Source organism: Carassius carassius, chromosome 22 (genome assembly GCF_963082965.1).
Source record: "Carassius carassius chromosome 22, fCarCar2.1, whole genome shotgun sequence".
Classification (NCBI taxonomy): domain Eukaryota; kingdom Metazoa; phylum Chordata; class Actinopteri; order Cypriniformes; family Cyprinidae; genus Carassius; species Carassius carassius.
The window spans coordinates 1,367,970-1,390,399 of record NC_081776.1 but is presented as its reverse complement, the minus strand read 5'-3'; the positions used below and the strand labels follow the sequence as shown (position 1 = coordinate 1,390,399).

The window sequence follows — 22,430 nt, the reverse complement described above, 5'->3', positions numbered from 1 at the left end:
ATCTGTGTAGTATCTTACAATATATTAACATTCTGTTGCACTTTACTTCACTGTGTATATTGTAATATTACACTTTAATGGCACCTTATATTTCTTATTGAGCTAGTCAAAATTACAACAGATAAAGTACAGTCGTCGGCTCTAATAGTGCAGATGGTAAAACGTGTGTTCACAATATGATGCAATCGATCCGGTCCGAATCTGCCTTTTTTTCCCCCTACCTTTTCAAATTTCAAATCACATCAGAAAAGCATTTATTTTAAATAAAAACGAAGGAAATAATCAAACAGTTTTGAAGGAGGGCTTTATTGTCCTAATATGCTGGCATCCATTTAATAATTTGAATTAAAATTATAATTTACACTCATTATTGCATACTCTTTTATAATGTACTACAATACTGAGGTGCAAATAATTGCCACTATTTGCAATAAGTAATATAAATAGCAGAAAATCCTGCTATTTTAACATAGTATAAATAGAATCTATAGCCATTTGCTCTAAGTGTAAATAGCCACTGCCTTTCTTATTTTAATCTTTCTTTTGCTTTGGTTCTTGTTTATCTATTTTTTTACTATAAATTTGTACATTTTTCTTTTGCTTTAACAATACTGCATGTGAAACATTTAAGCAGATAAAGTAGTTTTAAGTTCAGTTGACTAAATACAGTATATTTTCAGTGTCTGCACCCCATTTTATGCAAGGTGCCTCCAAAAAAACCAAACTGATGACAGTGATCTTTTTTTATTTATTTCAAAGAACAAAACAGAAAATATAATTGTATATACAAATATAGATTAAGACTATAGACATGACACAAGAAAAAAAAAATCTGAAATTCACCTCCATCACTGATAAAACAATAAGTCAAGCAGTAGCCCTCAAATTCTTTGAGTGGATAAAACCCACACAGGACTCTCCTCCTGCGACTCCTCACACACAGGTGGACAGTCTTTAAATATCTCACTGCACCGAAGGCACTGGGTCAGAGAACATGACGCCCGGACACTCGGGTTGTATTGTTCAGACAATGCACTCCAGTTCACGACACCTAATTTACATAAAAGAACAAACAACACTAAAGCAATATTAAGTCATTTTGAAGAAAGGCAGATGAGCATACAAGGAAAATATTTTAAATGTATTTTTAAATATATTATAGCATGGTGTTAGCTTTTGCTTTGTCTGTAAACTACCTAAGAGATTTAATTTATAACCAGCATTAACATCAACTAAATTAATACATTTTCTCAATTCAAAATTTAGGTTGGCTTGGCTTGAGAAAGCATGGCCTGAAAGTTTGAAGTTTTTTTCAATTTGAAAATTTTACAGTTGAGGGCTATACAGTCTGTCAGAGAAAGAAAAACAGATAATTACAGGACTCTAGCCACATGAAGTGAGTCTCTTCTCTGAATTTCTTCTCACTGACAATGTCCCCAAAAAGTCATATTAAGACATTTGAAGGTCAATTTAAGAGGTAAATAGTGGCAACACAATGATATCACAGCTAATAACTTGTGCAAAGTGTAAATTTTATAAATGATGCATCCAGGTTTGTGGAACTCAATGCCCTGAATCTCCACAATCTAATGTTGTTACTGTGCCATCCAATTTGAATGTGACAGGAAACTGGTGTCCGAAAAGAACACATGTATATATTATACAATCTACATGTATGTATTATATATAATAATCTGGGGGCATCAAATTGGCTAGAAACGGCCCTGATCTTCTCAGAAGTCCACACTCTCCTTCTGATATCTGAGCTGAGCCAAACCAGACTGGCGCTTTTGTATGGGATTAGACTCAAAATGATTCATAGATGCATGCAAAATAATTACATTAATGTGCAGCATTTTGTTCAAGTAGAGACATATTTGTGAATACAAATGTTATAGTTTGTATCAAATTGTCATAGTGATTCAAATGTGCATTTGTGGATCAAGCATTCATTCACACCTCTTCAGCAATTTATGATACATTAATGCAGAACAATTCTACACCGAATTCTACAGACTCAAATTGAAAGGCATTTGTTTGTGGTTAGTAAAATACATCTATAAAATGTATGCAGTAGGCCTACATGGATAGTTTTTTGTGCATCTCATTTGGAGTCTAATTTCCTCCCATACTTTTGCATGTGTTTTCCTAAGCTGCAGCGCGTTGAGCTCTCGGCCACCGTACACTATTGATACTAATATGATAACAAACACCAGTTTGTAATCTCAAACAGCATAACGGACTGTTGTGAACAGTACGGGTAAAATAAATGAAAGCGAATCAAACGCCGCGCTCGAGCGTCAAGTAAGCGCTGAGCTGTAATTCCACCCCAGTCCTGTAGAGGGCAGTAATCTCGCGAGATTTCCCCTGTCCCTCAAACGCACAAACCGAGGAAGACGTTTGATCAACGGTGAAGGGGGACTCGCCCTCGTTTATGCGATTGAACCGAATTAATTCTCGAGCAGACATGGTGCTGTCGTCCTCGCAGCAGCTCGTCATGGCGTTCACCGCGGTGCTGCTGGTGTTCGTGCTGTTCCCGCGCATGTTCGGCGGCAGAGACGGTCAATCGTTCGAGCCGCGGTCCAGCAGGAGAGGTGCGGACCCGAGCGGACCAACCTCGGCTGTGTTTGTTTACTCTCTGGCTCTGGGTTTACCTGTATATTGTGTTTTTTTTATATGTTTTTGTCATTGTGTGTGTTTGTCATTTCATGCAGCCATTGCATACATAATTTTCATGCTCAAAACTGTTTAAGTAGGTGTGCAGATCAAGCTGTCATTGTTTTTATCCATAGAGATGAGCATTATAAACATTAGTTCTGCAGTGACCCCAGGCAGAACCCCAGGATGCGTGTTTAAAGGCTGATGGGTCTGTGTGGTTCTGCAGGTCCTGGTCCCGGGGTCGGTCCTGGAAGTGTGAAGAGTCAGCATCAGTTTCACAGGAGTGCAGCACCACAGATGTCTCAGAGCGTGGAGAACATGCAGCAGATGAAGAAACTCATGGAGCAGGAGCTGAAAAGTGACAAATTCAAATCTAACAGCAATAAGGGCTACGTCTTCACCCTCATGCCCATCTACGCCATCGGTGTTGGGCTCTTCGCCGCGTATAAGTTTCTAAAGGTGCTGACTTTTGTTGTTATGCATTTGAAAATGTTTGGTGTCTAAATAATTTTCACTCAGAAATTGTTAGTAAACTTCACACATGATAACAAAGTAATCTAGTTAACTGAAAAACTCCAGGAATTTGTTTTGCAAATTTGAAAAATATATATTTTTACATTTTACATACTATTTTATATTTTAGAAAAAACATATTGAAGCTTTATAAATGTACAAATAATTTAACAAATCGAAAGAAAAACAGCAGATGTTAACAAATTGAATTAAATATGAAAAAAGAGAAAGACTAAAATAGTATTTCCTTGTAAAATATAATCTAATGCTTTATTACGACAAAAATATTTTCAAACTAATTTATTTAAAAAACTTTTTTTATTTTTTATTAAAAGCATGTGAAGTAGAATGTAATGTGCAATTATTAATGTTTGAAATGTTATAAAAATTGCTATTAAATTTCACACAAAAAAGGCAAGTAACCCTTTTAATTAAATGTGAAATTTTGAAGAAAGACTGAAATAGTGTTTTCTTGTAAAACATACAGTAAGTATTTTTTCCCCCTTAATAGTAATGATTTGGATGGGAAATGTACTTGATAGTGATACAAATAAAGGCACAATTCATGAAAAAATACACTTCATTATACAGTGTGTTAAAAAAAAATCATAGTTGTTATATCTTCATTTTTGTGTTTGCAGATTAAATCTTCAAGCGATTCTGAAGCTCAGAAAGCCAAAACAGCTCAAGGAGTGAAGAAATCAGCGGAGACCGGTGTGTGTGTGTGCATCAATGAGGATGCTTTTTTTCACCATTTATATATTCAGAGAGAGACTTCTCTGATGGATTTGTCATCTTCCACAGAGAGTCAGCTGAACGAGCTGGAGCAGAGACTCACTCAAACCGAGAAGATGCTCAACTCCATCCTGACACAGCTGGACCCGCTCACCAACTGGTGAGAGCAGACATGCACATGAAAATCATGCAAACCTCTTTGTTTTAAATAAATGTTGTTTGTTGAGTCGTGCAACTATGCATTTGGTTAAAGCACATTCATATTTTTGGTTATGCAGAAAGAAACATGCGGATTGAAATACACTCTGGTTGTGTGTGGTTTGTTGTTCACGTTCAGCGTGTGGGTTTGTTGTTTTGCCTGCTGTTTATTCTGCAGTGTGAAGTCTGTTGCAATGGAGCAGAAGAACGAGATCATGTCGCAGCTGCACTGCATTCGGCAGATAATGAAGAAGAGAGGCATGGAGTGTCCGAGCATCAGGATAGAAGGTAAACACATCTGCTCACCTACACAATTAACACAGCACTGCACAAGCACCTCACTCTCGCCGCTGGGCTTTAACAATGACACCATTGCTCCGAGTCATGGGAACAAGTGTCACGCACAGTTAAATCAGTAAATCACAGGTTCATTAAAAAACATCCATTTTAGCCAAAAGAGCTAAGATGAATTGAATAAATGAATGATTGAATGGCTTGCATTTTTACTTTATTTTTATGGCAATTAAATACAGTTTCCCTTACATTCTCAGCACCAGAATGCATTTGGAATTTTTTTTTTATTGTCGGTGTTGATGCTTCTTGTAAATAATTTGTATACTTATATACTAATATAATATTTTTAATTGCAGTATACAATTACTGTGGTATAATGTTTTTTAAATCATTGTGCCACTTTTACTGAAAATTTGTTTTGTTTTAAGTAATTTTTAGGGCCCGAGCACCGATGGTGTGAGGACCCTATTGTATCTGCTCTGTTTCTTATTATTATTCTTCCGCTTCTCCAAAATGAATCGCATTTTTGAGGGCTTAAACATGCTCAAAAAGTCATGAAACTTTGCACACGCGTCAAACCTGGTGAACATTTTCGTCTGATATAGGATTCAGAAGAGGGTGTGGCAAAATGGCTCGACAGCGCCACCTATACTAAGAAAATCAACAGCCTTCCAGCTATGTTTCACATACATGCACGAAAATTGGCACACATATGTAACACACCAATACCTACAAAAAAGATTCTTGGAGCAAAATTCTAATCCAAACAGGAAGTCGGTTATTTTTAATATTATGAGAAAATTTTGTGTAATTTTGGTCATTTCCATGTGTTGTATTTTAACAAACTCCTCCTAGAGATTTATTAAGATCAACACCAAATTTGGTATGCCTAATCTAAAGGCCTTTGCGATGTTAAATTGCGAAGATCTTGAGTTTTCGTCGAAGGGCGTGTCCGTGGCGGCCTGGCGAATTTAGATGATTCGCCATGAAAAATAAAGTTGCTATAACTCAGACATACAATGTCCAATCTGCCCCAAACTTCACATGTTTGATCAGACTCTGAACCTGAACAGATTGACATGCCCATATTCAGTTACAGTCATAGCGCCACCTATTGGCAACAGGAAGTGACGAACTACTCCTAGAAATTTTATGACATCAATGTCTTTTTTGTGGTCAGTCTAATCTAAAGGACTCTTCATTTGTGAAGATCTTGATGTGGGCCATGGGAATAAAAGATGTTATAACTCAGCCATAAAATGTTCAATCTTCCCCAAACTTGACATGTTCAATAAGAGTCATGGCCTGAACACATCTGAAAGCCAATAATCCATTATAATGATAGCGCCACCTGCTGGCAACAGGAAGATTGGAACATATATGGAATATACTTTGATATATTTCACTTATATTTATGACTTTAAATGCATATTTCTCACCATTCACCATTTACTAAAGCAATTATATATTGTCTATCTATCTAATGTATATATATATATATATATATATATATATATATACACACACACACACACACACACACACACACACATATATATATATATATATATATATATATATATATATATATATATATATATATATATATATATACACACTTTATGGAAATATTTTTTTCATTTTAAATCAGCAATTAGGCAATTTAAAAGTACAACAAATCATTAAATAATTAATCAATTATTAATTGGCTGTTTGTATTATTATTTATCCCTATTTATCGTTTTTTAATTTAAATAATTTCTTAAAAATTGAAACAAAATTTTGGCAATTTGAAAGTACAACAGATCCTTAGATGATATATCTATTTATCATTTATCCATTTTATTATTAATTGATATTTTTTATTTATTTATCCAAACTATTGTTTTAAGATTTATTTAATTCGGGTTTTTTTTTCAATTGTATTCAATTGAGAAGTACAACAAATACTTAGGTAATAGATATAATATTTTTTGTCCATATTTATGTATATTTATCAATTTAATTAATACTTAAGTTTGCATTCATGTCAGTGACAAGTTTTATTTTACACATATCTAATGCAGACGAATGCAGTCAATGAAGCAGCTCACAGATCTTTAAAAATAACATATTGTAAACAAATTAGTGGGATGAACGAAGTAGCTCTGAATTGGCCAACATCAGGTAGGTCACGCAGCCATGCTACAGTAAACTTGTGAATATGTGCATGTAGGAAACTTGAGATTTAAGTGACACCTGCTCTTATGTTTTATTTCATATGTTATGCTCTTGACATTCACTCATTTTTAAGTGACTGGATGCGCTGTTGTAGCATTGTGGTGTCTGGTGATGCAAATCACTTGGTTATTTCTTTTAGAGCCGACATGTGAGCGCAATCTAGACGAACTCATCGAGACTTTGGCCGCATCCGAAAGGCTTCCAGAAACTCGTCAGGAATCACAAACACAAGCTGAAATACAGCCACGTGATCCCCGAGAGCTCACGCCTGAGTCTGATGGAGAGGAAGAGCTGGAGGAAGACGAGGATGAGGAGAACAAGTTCACAGAGGGAAGCGAGAGTGACTCTAGTATGCCGTCCCTCGAGGACTCGGCCGACGTCAGTGGAGATGATGTTACAGTCGCTCAGAAACTTCCAGAAGATCTGACGGCTGGATTACGAAAACGCAACAGGCCTGAGTAACGGTGGCACGAATCCGACGCAAATCTATTGATGTATTTATTTATTTATTTCATTGTAATGAACACTACGCCAGCGTCTACATATTATACTGTTAACATGACATCACATTTACACTAAAAATGCCAAATGTTCTCTTATATATATTTTATTCGATCAAAAATACTATAAAAATAGTGAAATATTAATACAGTTTAAAATAGCTGTTTTCCATGTGAATGTATTCTGAAATGTATTTTATTCCTGTGACGCAAAGCTGAATTTTCATCATCATTACTCCTTCAGTCTTCAGTTTCCTTGATGTTTTTTTTGTGGAAACTTATGTATTTTATTTTTTCGATAGAACAGCATTTATTTGAAATATAATTTTTATAACATTAGAAAACTCTTTACTGTCACTTTAGAACTATTTAATGCATTAATGCAATACTTTCGCATGGTTGCGTATCACAGTTTACCCACGAATATTAATCAGCAGAAATTCAGCTTTATTATCAGCGTAATAAATTACAGTTTAAAATCTATTCAAACTGAAACCTGTTATTTTACATTCTAAAAATATTTCAGATTATTACCGTTTTTACTGCATTTCTATATCAAATTATTAATGAGTGACATTAATTTAAAGAAGATGTAATAACTTGCTCCGCCTCTAAAACGAGGTTTCTTTTTACTGACATCATCGAGGCCAGCTGGATGGGGAAAATAGCATCCACAAACTGTTTAGTCATTGCTTTAGGAATCAGCCTTTCTGAACTCTTTACATCAGTTAACACAAATGTAATGTTAGGTTAATGCACTGATAGCAAATAATAATGTGTGAAAATGTCACTATGGAATATCGTTTCGCTTTGACTTTTAAGCGTTCTCTGGATTTCTTTTAGTTTGAGTCAGTCATAATCACATGTATGTCAGTGTGTATCTGCAGAAGTGGCTTCCTTTCCCTCGATGATGCAGTGAGGCTAAAGGAATGGATCCAAGGCAGCTCGTGATGTTTTGTGGATGGTTTGTCATTTGCATGTTTGCTGTGGCCTGCGGAGGAGGTTTCGCACAGCTGCATGTGTCTGGTTTGACAATCACATGCTTTAAAGCTTTCCAAATGTGAGGACCTGAAACAGGATGTTCTTAGAGAGACGTTACAGCTCTGAGCTTTATTTATTACATTTTTTTTTTACTTGAATCGAATACCAAACCCTAAATGTGAGAAGACGTTTATGCACGTTGTTGCTCTCTGTGCCACATTTCAGATCGAATGTTTTTATAAATCTGCTTTTCAAAGCTTCATTTTAGAGATTTGTGTTACGTCTTTTATGATACGTTTTCATTATTTTGCCAATCATATTCTGAGAATAATTCAAGAAAAAAAAATAGTAGTTGTGATTCCTAAATCAAAACGTTATCAGTTATATTTAGTGACTACTATTGCTGCTGTGTTTCGGGCATCATTTTAAAAACATGCAACTGGTCCTATTAGAGAAATATTTTTTGTTGCATGTCCTTTGAATGATGTGATTTAGCATTGGAAGATGTGGTATGAAATTGGCATGTAATCAGACTCTATACTTCCTGTGTTCATTGTTTTTGCCTTGTATGTGGTGTGCAGTTTAGATGAATATATTATGAACAACTGTTGAAAGCCTTAAATAAATTCCAAATACATGTTGTACATGTTATAATTGCACTTCTGTGATTTATTAGTCTCTAACTGATCAATTTGAATCCTTATTATGTGTCAAACATCATTTTATTAGATCCTGTAGCCACTAAATTATTGAAAGAATTACGCTAAGTTACTGAAAGAGTTGTTACCTGTAGAAGAATAACCGCTTCTCAATATTAACTCATCGTTATCTTTAGGTCACATCTCAAAACCTTTCAAGCTGGAAGTTATTAAGCCTCTGATTAAGAAACCACAACTAGATCCGAATGAACTGGCAAATTGGATACAGACCCATTTCAAATCTTCCGTTTGTCAAAAAGTTTTAGAAAAAGTTTTCTGCTCAACTATACTACTTTCTGCAACAACAACAACAAAAAAAAGAGTACTGTATGAAGATTTTCAGGTAGAGAAGGTTTCACTCCCCACCATAGCACAGAAACTGCACTTGTTAAAATTACAAATGACTTGCGTCAGATCAAGGTTGCATCTCATTGCTAGTTTTACTTGATCTAAGTGCTGCGTTCGACACCATAGATCATGACATACTCATAGAGCGATTACAAAACTATACAGCTATTCAAGAAGGCTCTAAGATGGTTTAGATCCTACCTGACCAATCGCTACCATTTTGTTTATATAGTAAAATATGGAGTGCCACAAGGATCCGTCCTAGGTCCTCTGCTATTTTTATTTTATTTTTCTTGGTAATACTATTAGAAAATACAGGCTTAGTTTCCATTGTTTTGCAGATGATACTCAACTATATATCTCGACAAGACAAGATAAAACTTCTAAATTATCTAAGCTAACAGAGTGTGTTAAAATTGAACCTAAAAACAGTACACAGAATCTAGTAGACTAGAGTTTGCAACTAGACGGATGCACTGTTACTTCCTCTACAGTCAAAAATCTTATATTAGACAGCAACTTCATATTTCCCATGTTAAAAAAAACAGCATTCTTCCATCTTAGAAACATTGCCAAGCTACTTAATGTTATCCGTTTCTGATGCAGAAAAGCTAGTTCATGCATTCATGACCTCTAGAGTGGACTATTGTAATGCACTTCTAGGTGGTTGTCCTGCTTCTTCAATAAACAAGTTACAGGTAGTCCAAAATGCAGCAGCTAGAGTCCTTACCAGGTCAAGAAAATATGATCATATTACCCCAATTTTTCAGTCTCTGCACTGGCTACCTATTAAAAATTATCATTACTTACCTATAAGGCCCTAAAATCAATCCATCACGCTCCCTAAGGTCACAAAAAGTCCACTAAAGGAGGTAGAGCTTTTATTTCACATTTAGCTCCCAAACTCTGGAATAGCCTTCCTGATAATGTTCTGGGTCCAGACACACTCTCTCTGTTCAAATCTAGATTAAAAACACATCTCTGTTGATCAAGCATTCAAATAATGCATCTCATAATTTGTGACTGCAGTTATATGTGATCAAATAACATTATTATTCCTTGAGTTAAACAAATTAATTTCACTTGGTTGGAACAGCAGCTCCTCTGGGATCTTCGCCCTCAGAAGTCTCAAGAGTTTATAGCAGATGGTGTGAGAAAACAGAGAGGTGTTGCTTGGATGCACTACAGCAGCTGAGGTCTTCACATTACTGTCAGCTAAGAAAAGCGAGGCTGCTGTTTCATCCCCTTATTACAAAAGTTATATTGCACATAAAATTGGCTACATTGGCTGGTTTATAAACAATCTCTGGCAGTCAAGATGCACAGGTCATATTTAAAAACTGATCAGTTAAGCACTTTAAAGAGAGAGACCAATTTCAGACTAGATTTGAGTAAGTTTTCTCCATCAGATCACTTCTCCGATTCCAGTTTATTTATTTATTTATTTATTTTTTGTGGTTTGAACTGTGACTGGCTGCAGTTATATGTTGTTGTGACACTCTTTCCAACTGAAAGATTTCTAAACTAACACATGTAACCACAAACTTGGCACCCAGAGTCCTGAAAATTGTAATTTGTCCAGTGACCAACAGAGGACGCTACAGTCTAATGAATCAAACCTGTTACCAGCTTCCATCTGTACTGTAAATCTTAGACTCTGAGCACTGTGTCATGCATAACTTGTTTAATGTTGTGTTTTTATTGGAGTCTGACTGGCAGCATGAACATGGGTTCCTTGTGAAGTAATGAGAGATGGAGATAAATGCTGTGAGATTTCACCTTCCAGACTGAGTCCATTGGGGCCGGATGTCCCAGAATAATCTGCTCCCATCAATTAGAGCCACGTTCAGCTTTAATCAAGTGCATTTACACACCTAATGGGATGTGCTAACCACATTTGCCCTCATACCTGGGCCTGTCTCTTTCTGTGAATAGATTTTTAATTAATGTGACTGCAGACGGGGGCTTTAATGCGACGGGAGACAGTTTTTCATTATGTCTTCTGATTGTGATTGCTGCTAGAATTATTTCATTTGTCAGCAAATGGATCTCTATTGGTTTTGCTTCAAGAGCCTGAATTTGGTAACCAAACACTATAGCAATGTTCTTTATTATGCAAAGGTAAATAATGTTCTTTACCATGGTATTCTTCAATTTGGCGTCAGAGACACACTTATGTAGTCAAAACAGACCGAGACAATTTTAGTTAACTAAAATTAAAAACCATCTGAATCTTTTAGTTCTTAAAATAAAGTAGATGGTAACTGACGTAAAAAAATTATATATATATGTTTACTTCATTATTTTAATTAAGTTTAGCTTAGAGTGTACTAAAATAAATAAAACTAAATAAGAAATAGATATTTATTTCAAATAAAAACTACTACTAATTAATACAAAAAACCGTATTAAAAAAGATTCAAAATAAGAATCAAGACTAATAATTTTTTGTCAATACAAAAATAATACTAAATACAAAAAGCATAACTTTTTCTGTTTGTTTTTTTAAATGAACTGAATGTATTATATTGTTTCAATAATATTCTTTAATATTTTGAATTTTGAGGGGACATTATGGTACTACACTATTCATTAAATTACACGCTATTTATTTTTATATACAAATATTAAAAACAATGCAAATATTACAAAAACATATTTTCACTTAATACGATTAGAATATTTCACATACATATGTATATTTAAAATGTTTTTCTTTGCATTTTAAATTTGAATATATATTTAGACATTATCAAGGACTTAATTCATTTGAATTTTATTTATTTATTTATTTTTTTAAGACCATTTAAACTTTTCTAATCATGTTAAAATTTTGTATGTGTGTTTATATAATGTGCTGTAGAAGTCAAAATTTTCATACTATTCCAATGAAGTAAAAATGTTAATTCAAAATGTAACATCTTTCAGTCTAGGATCAAAATTTGCATTAATCTTTGTTTTTTTCGTCCTGTCCAGATGTCCTCAGAACAGACCTGCGACCCACCGGCTGAGATCCAGTGCTCAGAGTCTAAAATAACCACAGACAGTTGTGGGAGGATGAATTACACGACTAACCTACAGCTGAATCAAGGTCAGTTTTGGATATGTGAGCTCTGTGCTTCCTGAACAACAGTGTGGTGCATCAGTGACCAAAATATGCTTTATTTGTGGACGTCTGATATGGAAAGCAGTGCACTTTGGTTTGATTTCACATTGTTACTTTTTTAGACTGTAGAGTGAAACTCCAAGATGTAGATGAGTTTGTCCTCTTAGTCCTCTGCAGTGAATGGGTGCCGTCAGAATGAGAGTCCAAACAGCTGATAAAAACATCACAATAATCCGCTCCAGACCAACAGTTAACATCTTGAGAAAAAAGCTGCATGTTTACATTATTGTGTTTTTATCAGCTGTTTGGACTCTCATTCTGACGGCACCCATTCACTGTTCCATCCTCTGCTGAGCAAGTGATGTGATGCAAATGCAATGTACCTTATTTTCTGTTTATTATAAGTACAATACTCAGTTCCAAGAGCAATGCACTAAATGCATGACTATAGGGAAAGTGTTTAGTCGAGTTGTATTCTCAGAGGAAGCTTCCACATTCATGTGTTGCCAAAGCAGCTCACGACATTATAATTTTAGCTCCGAAGGAAAACACATCAAGCTATGAAGTCTGTGACTCCGTGTATTTGCAAGTTGCACAGAAATATGGGATAAAACATGGTTAAGATTCATGTTAGAGGTTGTAGCAGCCGCTCTGTGGCTTCATGAATTATGGATGTCAGTCCCAGTCTTGCTACTATTTTTAATTTCCTATATGCAAATAGGTTTACGACGCTGGTGTGTGGGAATGCATGTGCGCCGCATGTGTCTTTAGACATGCAAACGTGTTTCTTCATCTTTAGAGCTGAGACACTGAATGTGACAGTGATGCTATTTTTGCACTAGAGTCCTTGGGTTTATAACACCAGTGAATCTGTTTTGCTCTGACACAGTGTGAATGTATTCGCAGAAAGTGAAAGGTACAAAAACAGCTCTCATCCGGATCCAGAAGTAATGTGTATTTATTACAACAATCAATCAATAGCTAACAACACTAATAGGACTTAAAGTACAGATTTAAACATGAATCATTTCTTTTGGGATTTGAACCAACAACCTGTCATGGCATTAACTGCTAGGCCACTGCACTCATTTGGGAGCGAATAAGTGGTTGGTTTCTTTTTTTTTATGGGAAAGACCCCTGGATACTACAATGAGCTCATGTGAGTCAGACATGATGAATCACTCCATTAGGTTCAGTCCGGTAGTGATTCGCTCTCTGCCCTAGATAAACCAAACCCTGTTTTGCACAGTTTAGGAAACACAGTCCACCTTTAAATGGATGTTTCTAATTTGCAGTATTACTCACTTTGATTATATCTAGTTTTTACATTGCCAATACACTATTCTTTTTATTCACCTAAGAAAGCTATTTTCCGAGACTTCTGGTTCATTACGCGGTAAATAGAAGAATAGCAGCGTGAATTGTAAACAGTAAAACTATATGCTACAAACTACAAACGTGTTTTTTTTTTTTGGTAAAGCTAAAAATAACTGTTTTTTTATTTAACTTTTTCAGGTATGTATTTTATTTACATATTTATTAAAATATTCCATCATAAGTAAGCGTAGCTTGACGCTCATTAATTGACCGCTTTGATTCAGCGAGTTCACTCGGTAAATGATTCATCAGACTGTTGTGAATCTTTCTGCTCAAAATCGTAATTTGTTCGTAAATGTTGCATGTGTTTGATTCCCTTAAAAGAACCGGTTTATTAGAATCTGTTTAAATCAACAGCTCAGTTTGTCCTTCAGATTTGGGAAAAATCTGACTTATTTTGCAGTGGTGTTGTAGATTCATCCGCAAAGATACTGAAGAGCGGTTTAGACATTTATGGTTACATTTGAAAAACTTTGAACAAATTTATGAATGAAAGAATGAATGAGTGAATGAATGAATGAATAAATGAATGAACGAATGAGTGAGTAAGTGAATTAATTAATAAATGAACGAGTGAGTGAATGAGTGAACAAATTTATGAATGAATGAATTAGTGAGTGAGTGAGTGAGTGAGTGCAAATGAACAAACCAATGAATGAACAAACGAATGCATAAATGAACAAGTGAACGAATAAATGAGTGAACGAGTGAATGAGTGAATTAATTAATGAGTGAGTGAATTAATTAATAATTGAACAACTGAATTATTTTGCAGTGGTGTTGTAGATTCATCCGCAAAGATACTGAAGAGCTGTTTAGACATTTATGGTTACATTTGAAGAGCTTTGAACAAATTTATGAATGAAAGAATGAATGAGTGAATGAATAAATGAATGAACGAATGAGTAAGTGAATGAATTAATAAATGAACGAGTGAATGAATGCGTGAACAAATTTATGAATGAATGAATTTAATTAATTAATTTATTAATTAGTGAGTGAGTGAGTGAGTGCGAATGAACAAACCAATGAATGAACGAACGAACACATAAATGAACAAGTGAACGAATTAATGAGTGAACGAGTGAATGAGTGAATAAATTAATGAATGAGTGAATGAATTAATAAATGAACGAGTGAATGGATGAATGAACTAATTATTGAATGAATGAGTGAATGTATGAATGAACGAATGAATTAATGAATTAGTGAGTGAGTGTGAATGAATAAACCAATGAATGAACGAACAAACGCATAAATGAACAAGTGAATGAATGAATGAGTGAATGAATTAATGAGTGAGTGTGAATGAATTAATAAATGAATGAGTGAATGAATGAATGAACAAATTATTGAGTGAATGTATGAATGAACGAATGAATTAATGAATTAGTGAGTGAGTGCGAATGAGCAAACCAATGAATGAATGAACGAACGAACGAATGCATAAATGAACAAGTGAGTGAATGAATGAGTGAACGAGTGAATTAATGAATTAATGAATGATTAAATGAGTGAACGAATGAATGAATGAATGAATGAATGAACGAATGAGTAAATGAGTGAACGAATGAACAAATGAGTGAGTGAGTGAGTGAGTGAGTGAGTGAGTGAATTAATGAATGAGTGAATGAATGAATGGATGAACAAATGAATGACTGAATGAATTAATGAATGAATATGGACTCGGCACAGGTCTCTAGACACACATATAACAGTAGAACAGCGTCTCTATCATTCTTTATGAAGACATCTCTAATAATTTTTTCACGTCTCAGATTAGTTTGGGTAATTATGACAATAATCATATTTTTTTTTTTTGCATTTTGTTCGGATTGTTCCGCCAGAGATATTGTTCCAACCAATCCCCAAAAAGTATGACGGAATTAATTTTTATTAATAAACTATGACTTTTTTTATCGGATTTAAATCCCATAAATCTCTCTTTAAAAATAAACGTGGTTAAAATTAACCCAAGGATATGAATATATTCCTGCTGAAAGCCACTGATTAGAAAGGGTGTGTCCTTGAGAGAGCGAGAGAGAGAGAGAGGGGAAGCGAGCGAGCGCGCGCTTGTTGCTCTTGAAGCGCGAGCCGCAGGTGATGATGATGATGATGATGATGATGATGGAGCGGTAGAAGGAAGAGCTGCTGCTTCCTCGCCTCGTCTCTCACCTGTCACCGGTGTTGATTCGAGCAGCTCATACTCCTCAGAGACGCGCTCGGCTCGGTCCTTCACTTCAATGAGGCTGTTCGTGAACTATTGGAGTACTCGAGCTTCGCCACAGCAGCACCGTAGAGTAACGTTACTCCCCTCGCGTCATGTCTCACTCTGAGAGATGGGCAAGTTCGACGAGCACGAGAGGGTGATCCTCAACGTCGGGGGCACGAGGCACGAGACCTACCGGACCACGTTGAAGACCCTGCCGGGCACGCGTCTGGCTCTGCTCGCCTCGGAGTCGGACCTCGAGTCGGTTCTGGACCAGCTGCAACAAGTCCGGGGCTTCATCGAGTACAACGCGCGCAGCAACGAGTTCTTCTTCGACCGGCATCCGGGCGTCTTCGCCTACGTGCTCAACTATTACCGGACCGGTAAGCTGCACTGCCCGGCGGACGTGTGCGGGCCGCTGTTCGAGGAGGAGCTGTCCTTCTGGGGCATCGATGAGACGGACGTGGAGCCGTGCTGCTGGATGAGCTACCGACAGCACCGGGATGCCGAGGAGGCGCTGGAGGTGTTCGAGATGAACGTGGACAACGACGAGGACGACGAGTACGGCAAGCGGCTGCGCATCGAGGACGTGGTGTCCCCGGACGGTACCGTCTGCAGGTGGAGGAAGTGGCAGCCGGTCATCTGGAACCTGTTCGAGGACCCGTACTCTTCCAGAGCCGCCCGGGTAAGAGCGCAGCGCGGAGTCGCCAAACGGTTGCGCGCGGCTCCTTTACGCGCTCGCGCTTCCAATGCATCCAAAACAACGCCGAGACTCATGCACGTGTATAGATAAGTCCGTTTCTTATTTAAGTTCCCATGCATACTACTAAACGTGCCTGGGACGCGTTAGTAAAGAGTAGAGAGAGTCTTCTAAAACGTTGATTTATATATAAGTGTGCTCGTGCATGCATCTAGACCAGTGCGTAATGGTTAGAAACGTATTGGAGAGGCAGGTGTCACATTTTAAGATCAAATCAAGACAGACATGGCAAACACATCAGAGACCGTGCATGCATGAGTGTTTTTCATCCTAAACGTGCATAATCTAGATATGCGTTGGTAACAGGTGTCCAGAACATAAAACTTCTCTAGTGGAGGCATTTTTATCCTCTGTTCGAACAGTGTTGGTTGAAATTGGCCTGATTGAGGGAGAGAAAAGAATCACAGTCCTCCCACACTTATGGGAAGCGTAATGGAGGTTGTTTTTCCTTTGTCACCATTTGAGATGTTTTAATTATAAACGATTGGTTGGAAGAGACTGGTAACTTCAGTGGAAAAGATTAATTATTGAGATTGTTGCAGGCGAATTCAGATGCACTGCAGAGATCAGCCAGATAAAATTTTAAAGAGCTTTTTCTTTGTGCTGCTTTGGGTTCTGAGCTCTGATTATATCTGAGCCACTGAGATAGAAATCTTATGCATTTTAGTTAAAAAAAATCCCATTTTTTGTTGTTGTTACTAAAAAGTTTTCCGATACATATTGTAAATGGCAGTTATTTCACTGAAAAAAAAGTTTTGTTTTCTTTGGAGTACAGGTAAATTGTCCTTATTTCTCTAAAGAGAGACTGGTTTTCACATTAAATGAATATTTCACTCAAAAATTTACATTTGCTGATAATTTACTCACCCTCAGTGCATCCAAGTTGCAGATGAGTTTGTTTCTTCATCAGATCTGGAGAAATGTAGTAGTGCATCACAGTGAATGGGTGCCGTCAGAATGAGAGTCCAAAAAGCTGATAAAAACACAATAATCCACAGCACTCCAGTGCATCAGTTAACATCTTGTGAAGCAGATGAAGATGAAGAAACAAACCAGAAGCAACGATTTGAAGTTAAAATGATTTAAGGATGCATTTGTTTCGTGCAAACATGCCGCTTTCTGACGGCACCCATTCACTGCTGAGCAAGTGTTTGCAAATGCTACATTTCTCCAAATCTATGAAGAAACAAACTCATCTAAATCTTTGGCCTAAGGTTGAGTTAATTCAGCAAATTAATGTTTTTTTGGGTGAACTGTTCCTTTAATGCTGGGTATGTCTTAAGTTGGTCTGTGGGCAGTGAATGCACACATCAATTGACCCAGTGTTGGTTTATTGAGTTGTTTTTACATGCAGAGATTGACTAAATGAGTCGGGCTGTTTGTCTAATCAATGACTAGTTGTTTCTCTAGATGAAGAGCCTGCTATCTTTATTTTTAATAAAGACAGACAGACAAACATACTCCCAGATAATGATTCTTGCAACACGCATGTTGTTACCCAGCACACATTTCCCAGAATTCACCCTGCAGCTTCTAGTTTGTGCTCCCATGATGCCTTCAGGCTGGTTTCATCCATCTGTTTATGCAGCAGAGGGTTGGACGCTGTGATCATCATGTTGACGTGTGTGTGTGTGTTTTGATGCCACGTGTGCCGTTGCCACTTAAGAGGGTAACACTGGCGCACGTCTGAAGATGCTGCGCCGGGACCGTTTCCATGGCGACCTTATCTCTCATCAGCTGCCCGTGTTCATTCAGAGCAGCGATTGATTTCAGGAACTCAGTGGAGCGTGAACCCTGCGCGTGCCGCGTGTGTCTCTGCTCGTTTCCTCTGGCGCTGTTTTAAATGAGTGTGTTTGACATATTGTGTGTGTGTGTGTGTGTGGATGATTCATGCGCTGGAAGAATAGCACGGTCATACAGAACGTGTGTGTGGGCACGGATGATCTGAATGCTGATGTTGGCAGCACGAGTCTTTCAGCCTAAACTTTGCTGTCAGTCATTTGCTTTAGATCGGTCGGCATGCGCTGATTATCTCGGCGAGTTTCGCGTGTGTTGAGGCTGTGGGCGTCTTCGTGGGATGTTAGTGTCCTCGTTGTGCGATTACAGTAATGAAACAGGATCTTTTGAGAACAAGCCTCGAGTTGATAATGATGGTGATGATGAAGTCTTTGTGTATGTACATGCACAATTTTGGTACCACAGTGTGATAAAACCGATTAAAAGGTTGGAATAATTAAGGTGTTTCAAGACTGCATTTATTTGATCGCAAATCCTGCAAAAGTTGTGAAATGTTATTACAATTTAAAAAAAAAAAAGTTCTCATAGTATTAATTAGAATGATTACTGAAGGATGTGATTTTTTAAAATGTATCCAAATTTGGAAATTGCAATATTTGTTTTAATGATTTTACTGGATTTTTCATCAAATAAATGTATTCTCGGTGAGCAAAAGACTTCTTTTAAAAACATTAATAATCTTATTTTATTTCAAACTTAACCCCTCTGAAATTGTTAATTTGAGGTCACACTTGTGTTGCTCAAAAGTGACTGAACAGCTGAAATGTAACTTTTTTTTATTTTCAGTAAAATCAAATATATTTTTGTTAAATAACATTTTGATTTTGTATTTTGAGATAATTTCATGGTACTTATTAATATTCATGCAATAGTTATGATCAATATTTTTCCCATTGGAAAATATTATATATATATATATATATATATATATATATATATATATATATATATATATTATGCCCTTATTACTTAAATGTAAGGCTTAATATGAAATTAATTTATTTTCTATTGTTTACGTATTTATCTGATTAGCTTTTAGTTTATCTGATTATTTATAACAGATAAAAGCATTATAACCTATAGCCCTTCTCCATACAAACGTATTTTCTCAGAAAATGTGGTAGTTATGTTGCTGTCTTTGCAGGGTCAGAAAGCTCTCGGATTTCATCAGAAAATATCTTAATCTGTGTTCAGAAGAGAAACGAAGGTCGTAGCGGAACAGAATTTGACATCATTTTCTTTTTTGGGTGAACTGTCCCTTTAAAGAAACACCAAAGTTCAAACCTATGACTTTTGCTCTTCCCATGGGACACAATGAAGACATTTTGAAGAAACGCTGAGGTCCAGACGTGGTTGTGATGATGATGATTACTTGACTCATTTTTTAAGTTGAAGGCAGCATTAAATGACATTTGCAACACATTATTGTACCGTAATGTGATGCATATTTGAGTCAACAGTTCATCCAAAAATGCAACTGGTGTGATTTATATTTCAAAGATATTTTGGCGATCTTGAAAACAACATTGGATCCCATTGACACTTCAAGATTTTTGAAAACAATAAATTTTTTTTGTTCCACACAAGGAAGTTAAACAAGTTTGGAACAACACAAGTGTGTGTGTGTGTGTGTGTGTGTAAATGACAGATTGGGGTGTTTAACTCCAAAATAAACCGCATGCAAGTTTGCAGTTGGTTAAAACACTGCCAGCACACTTTTAAAGAGGCTTTTTGACCAGGAAGATGAAGGTCATGCTCACCCCCCAGAGCAATGGTCTCTCAACTCTACTTTTTGGTTGCATTAACCAGCATTAAATCAGTAGCTTTTAAGTTCTGGCTGTTTGCACACACATAAAAAAACATGCATCTATGTGATGTACTGACAAGTGTTTTTAGTCCAAAAGCACACTGTTTATAGGCTCTGCATGTCATTCTCAGCGCAAGACAGTAATTACAAATCTGTCTTTCTTGCCGCTGACAGGAAGACACTGCGAACCGCTGTAGGAGTAGGAAACCCAGAGAGAACGAGACAGAGATGTGTGTTTGGTGGAGAAATGAAACCCAACGCAGGGTGCCGTGTTAAACAGACTGCCGACGCCTTGGTTTCGCGTACCGCTGGATGTGGCTTTCATCTCGAGCTCGTTTGAATCTTGCACACATGCATTAGCGACCTCATTTCGGCCGGTCTGAAATGCACGACTGTCTTTTGTTTTGTGATAATTGCACGGCTGGCTTTTTCCTGTTTCTGCACAAACGGCTTTCAAGTCCTCCGCCGAGCTTCAAAAGAGAAAGACCACTGGGACCAATTGCACACGCACACACTGCTTTCACTAATCGCTGATTAAATAGCAAATCAAACTTTGTTTTTGTGGTGTTGTACAGATGTTGACTCCAGCCAGCCCATATCACACAAACTCTCCTACGTTTGCCTTTAGATGACACTGAAAACAAAGCCGAATTTTGTAGTCATTTTAAGGGATTTCGCAAAAGATTGATTTATAACAGTATTATAATGATTGTTTGCACGTCTCTATACAGTATTTATGTGTTAATTCATGTTTCTTTCATAGCTTTTAAATGCTATTATAACGGTCAGATCAACACAGAGAAACTATGCATGTGCACGCTAATGTCATGCATGTTTTTCTGTGTTTGTAAATGCATGCAACTGGCTTTGATTTTTTTCAAATGTAGTGACACATATATGTTTTTAAGTCTGACTTAAGTGCACTTAAGTCTTTTGGGGCTTCTGTATATAAGGTTAATGGAATAACATATTCAAATGATTTATTTATGATACAGTAAAACCTCAATTTGTTACTCACATGCTAGTAGAAAGTTTGGCTTATTCCTAGTGTGCATGTGTGCATCATGTATGTCAATTAATAAAATAGACATTTATTCTAAAATATAGTGTGTATGTGTGTGTATATATACATATATATATATTTTTTTTTTCTAAAATGTTTTTTTATATCTGTATAAAATATTATACTTATATTCTATTTATAAAATAGTAAACTCAAAAAAAAATATTTGCTAGTTGTAGCACTATTTTAGTGAAGTGATATTATTAAGGGAAAATTACAGCACAGACGTTTCTAAGTATAAGATTTTTTTTGATAAATATTTGATAAAATCTCAGCTTCTTAGAAGACACCTGTCAGCTTCTTTTAAATTGATCAAGAGAGATTTTTCTGATCTAGCCTACAGTCGTTTTATTCCAGCTTCTTTCATCTTTACATGCACGCTCTTTGTCTGTTGTCACTGTCTGCTTTTCTCACGCACGTATGTAGCTTTGCTTTAGTTTATTCTTCAAAAACGAAGTAAAAATAGAGCGCTATGTTATGCCCGTCACGCTCGGCCTCATGGGAGGTTATGGGGAGGTCATTCTGCAGCAATAACAGCTACAAGAAAGACTTGTTCTTTCCTCAAACTCGCTTCAGGTGTACAAACATCTAAAATGAGATGCTGTCTTCATCAATCCACACACACACACACACACACACACACACCCTCCGGTTATCAGCACAGTGTCTCTGTGTTTAGTGAATTTGTTTGTATGTTATCAGGATGAGTCTCTTGTTCTCTGATTGCTCTGATTGTTGGAGGTTTTTGACTTTTGTGTGCGTCTTTGTGGTTGTTAGGATGTTTTCGGTGGTTTTTTTGTGTGTTGATATTTATGGCTACATGATTATATTGAAATATTGCAAACGTACAAATTGCATTTTGCATATTGCAATGACTTGCAATGGCTGAATGATACTTCAGTGAAGTTATGAAAAGTCAAAGTTTTAGCTCGATGCATATCACATTTTCCCTCAATATCATGTAGCCCTCATGATGTGGTGGCTTTTCTGTTTATACGTTGTTTGGAAATCAAATTATTAATATTTTAGTTGCAGTTTAAAATGTGTGTTTTTTTTTTAAGTACAGTTTTGCTGTGCTTGTTTTGTAGCACTGCATAATTTGGCCAAAAATTATGATATCAATATTATTAATAATAATAATAGTGGTATTTATTATTATTAAAAAT

General features: G+C 36.3%; 2 protein-coding genes across 3 annotated transcripts in view; both read left to right on the top strand.

Moving 5' to 3' along the window:
* Positions 1 to 2,312: 2,312 nt before the first annotated feature.
* On the top strand, positions 2,313 to 8,753 carry LOC132098642 (uncharacterized). Its single transcript, XM_059504715.1, has 6 exons — positions 2,313 to 2,594; positions 2,885 to 3,117; positions 3,813 to 3,885; positions 3,976 to 4,066; positions 4,283 to 4,392; positions 6,758 to 8,753. The coding sequence occupies exons 1-6, from the start codon at positions 2,435 to 2,437 to the stop codon at positions 7,078 to 7,080; spliced, it is 990 nt and encodes a 329-aa protein (XP_059360698.1). The 5' UTR covers positions 2,313 to 2,434; the 3' UTR covers positions 7,081 to 8,753.
* Positions 8,754 to 15,630: 6,877 nt separating this feature from the next.
* Positions 15,631 to 22,430, top strand: part of LOC132098641 (potassium voltage-gated channel subfamily C member 2-like) — a 52,137-nt gene continuing 45,337 nt past the window's right edge. For both annotated transcript variants that reach the window (XM_059504714.1, XM_059504713.1), the window contains exon 1: positions 15,631 to 16,522. In XM_059504714.1, coding sequence (XP_059360697.1) covers positions 15,968 to 16,522 — 555 coding nt within the window. In that variant the 5' untranslated portion in view covers positions 15,631 to 15,967. The remainder of the gene's footprint in view (positions 16,523 to 22,430) is intronic.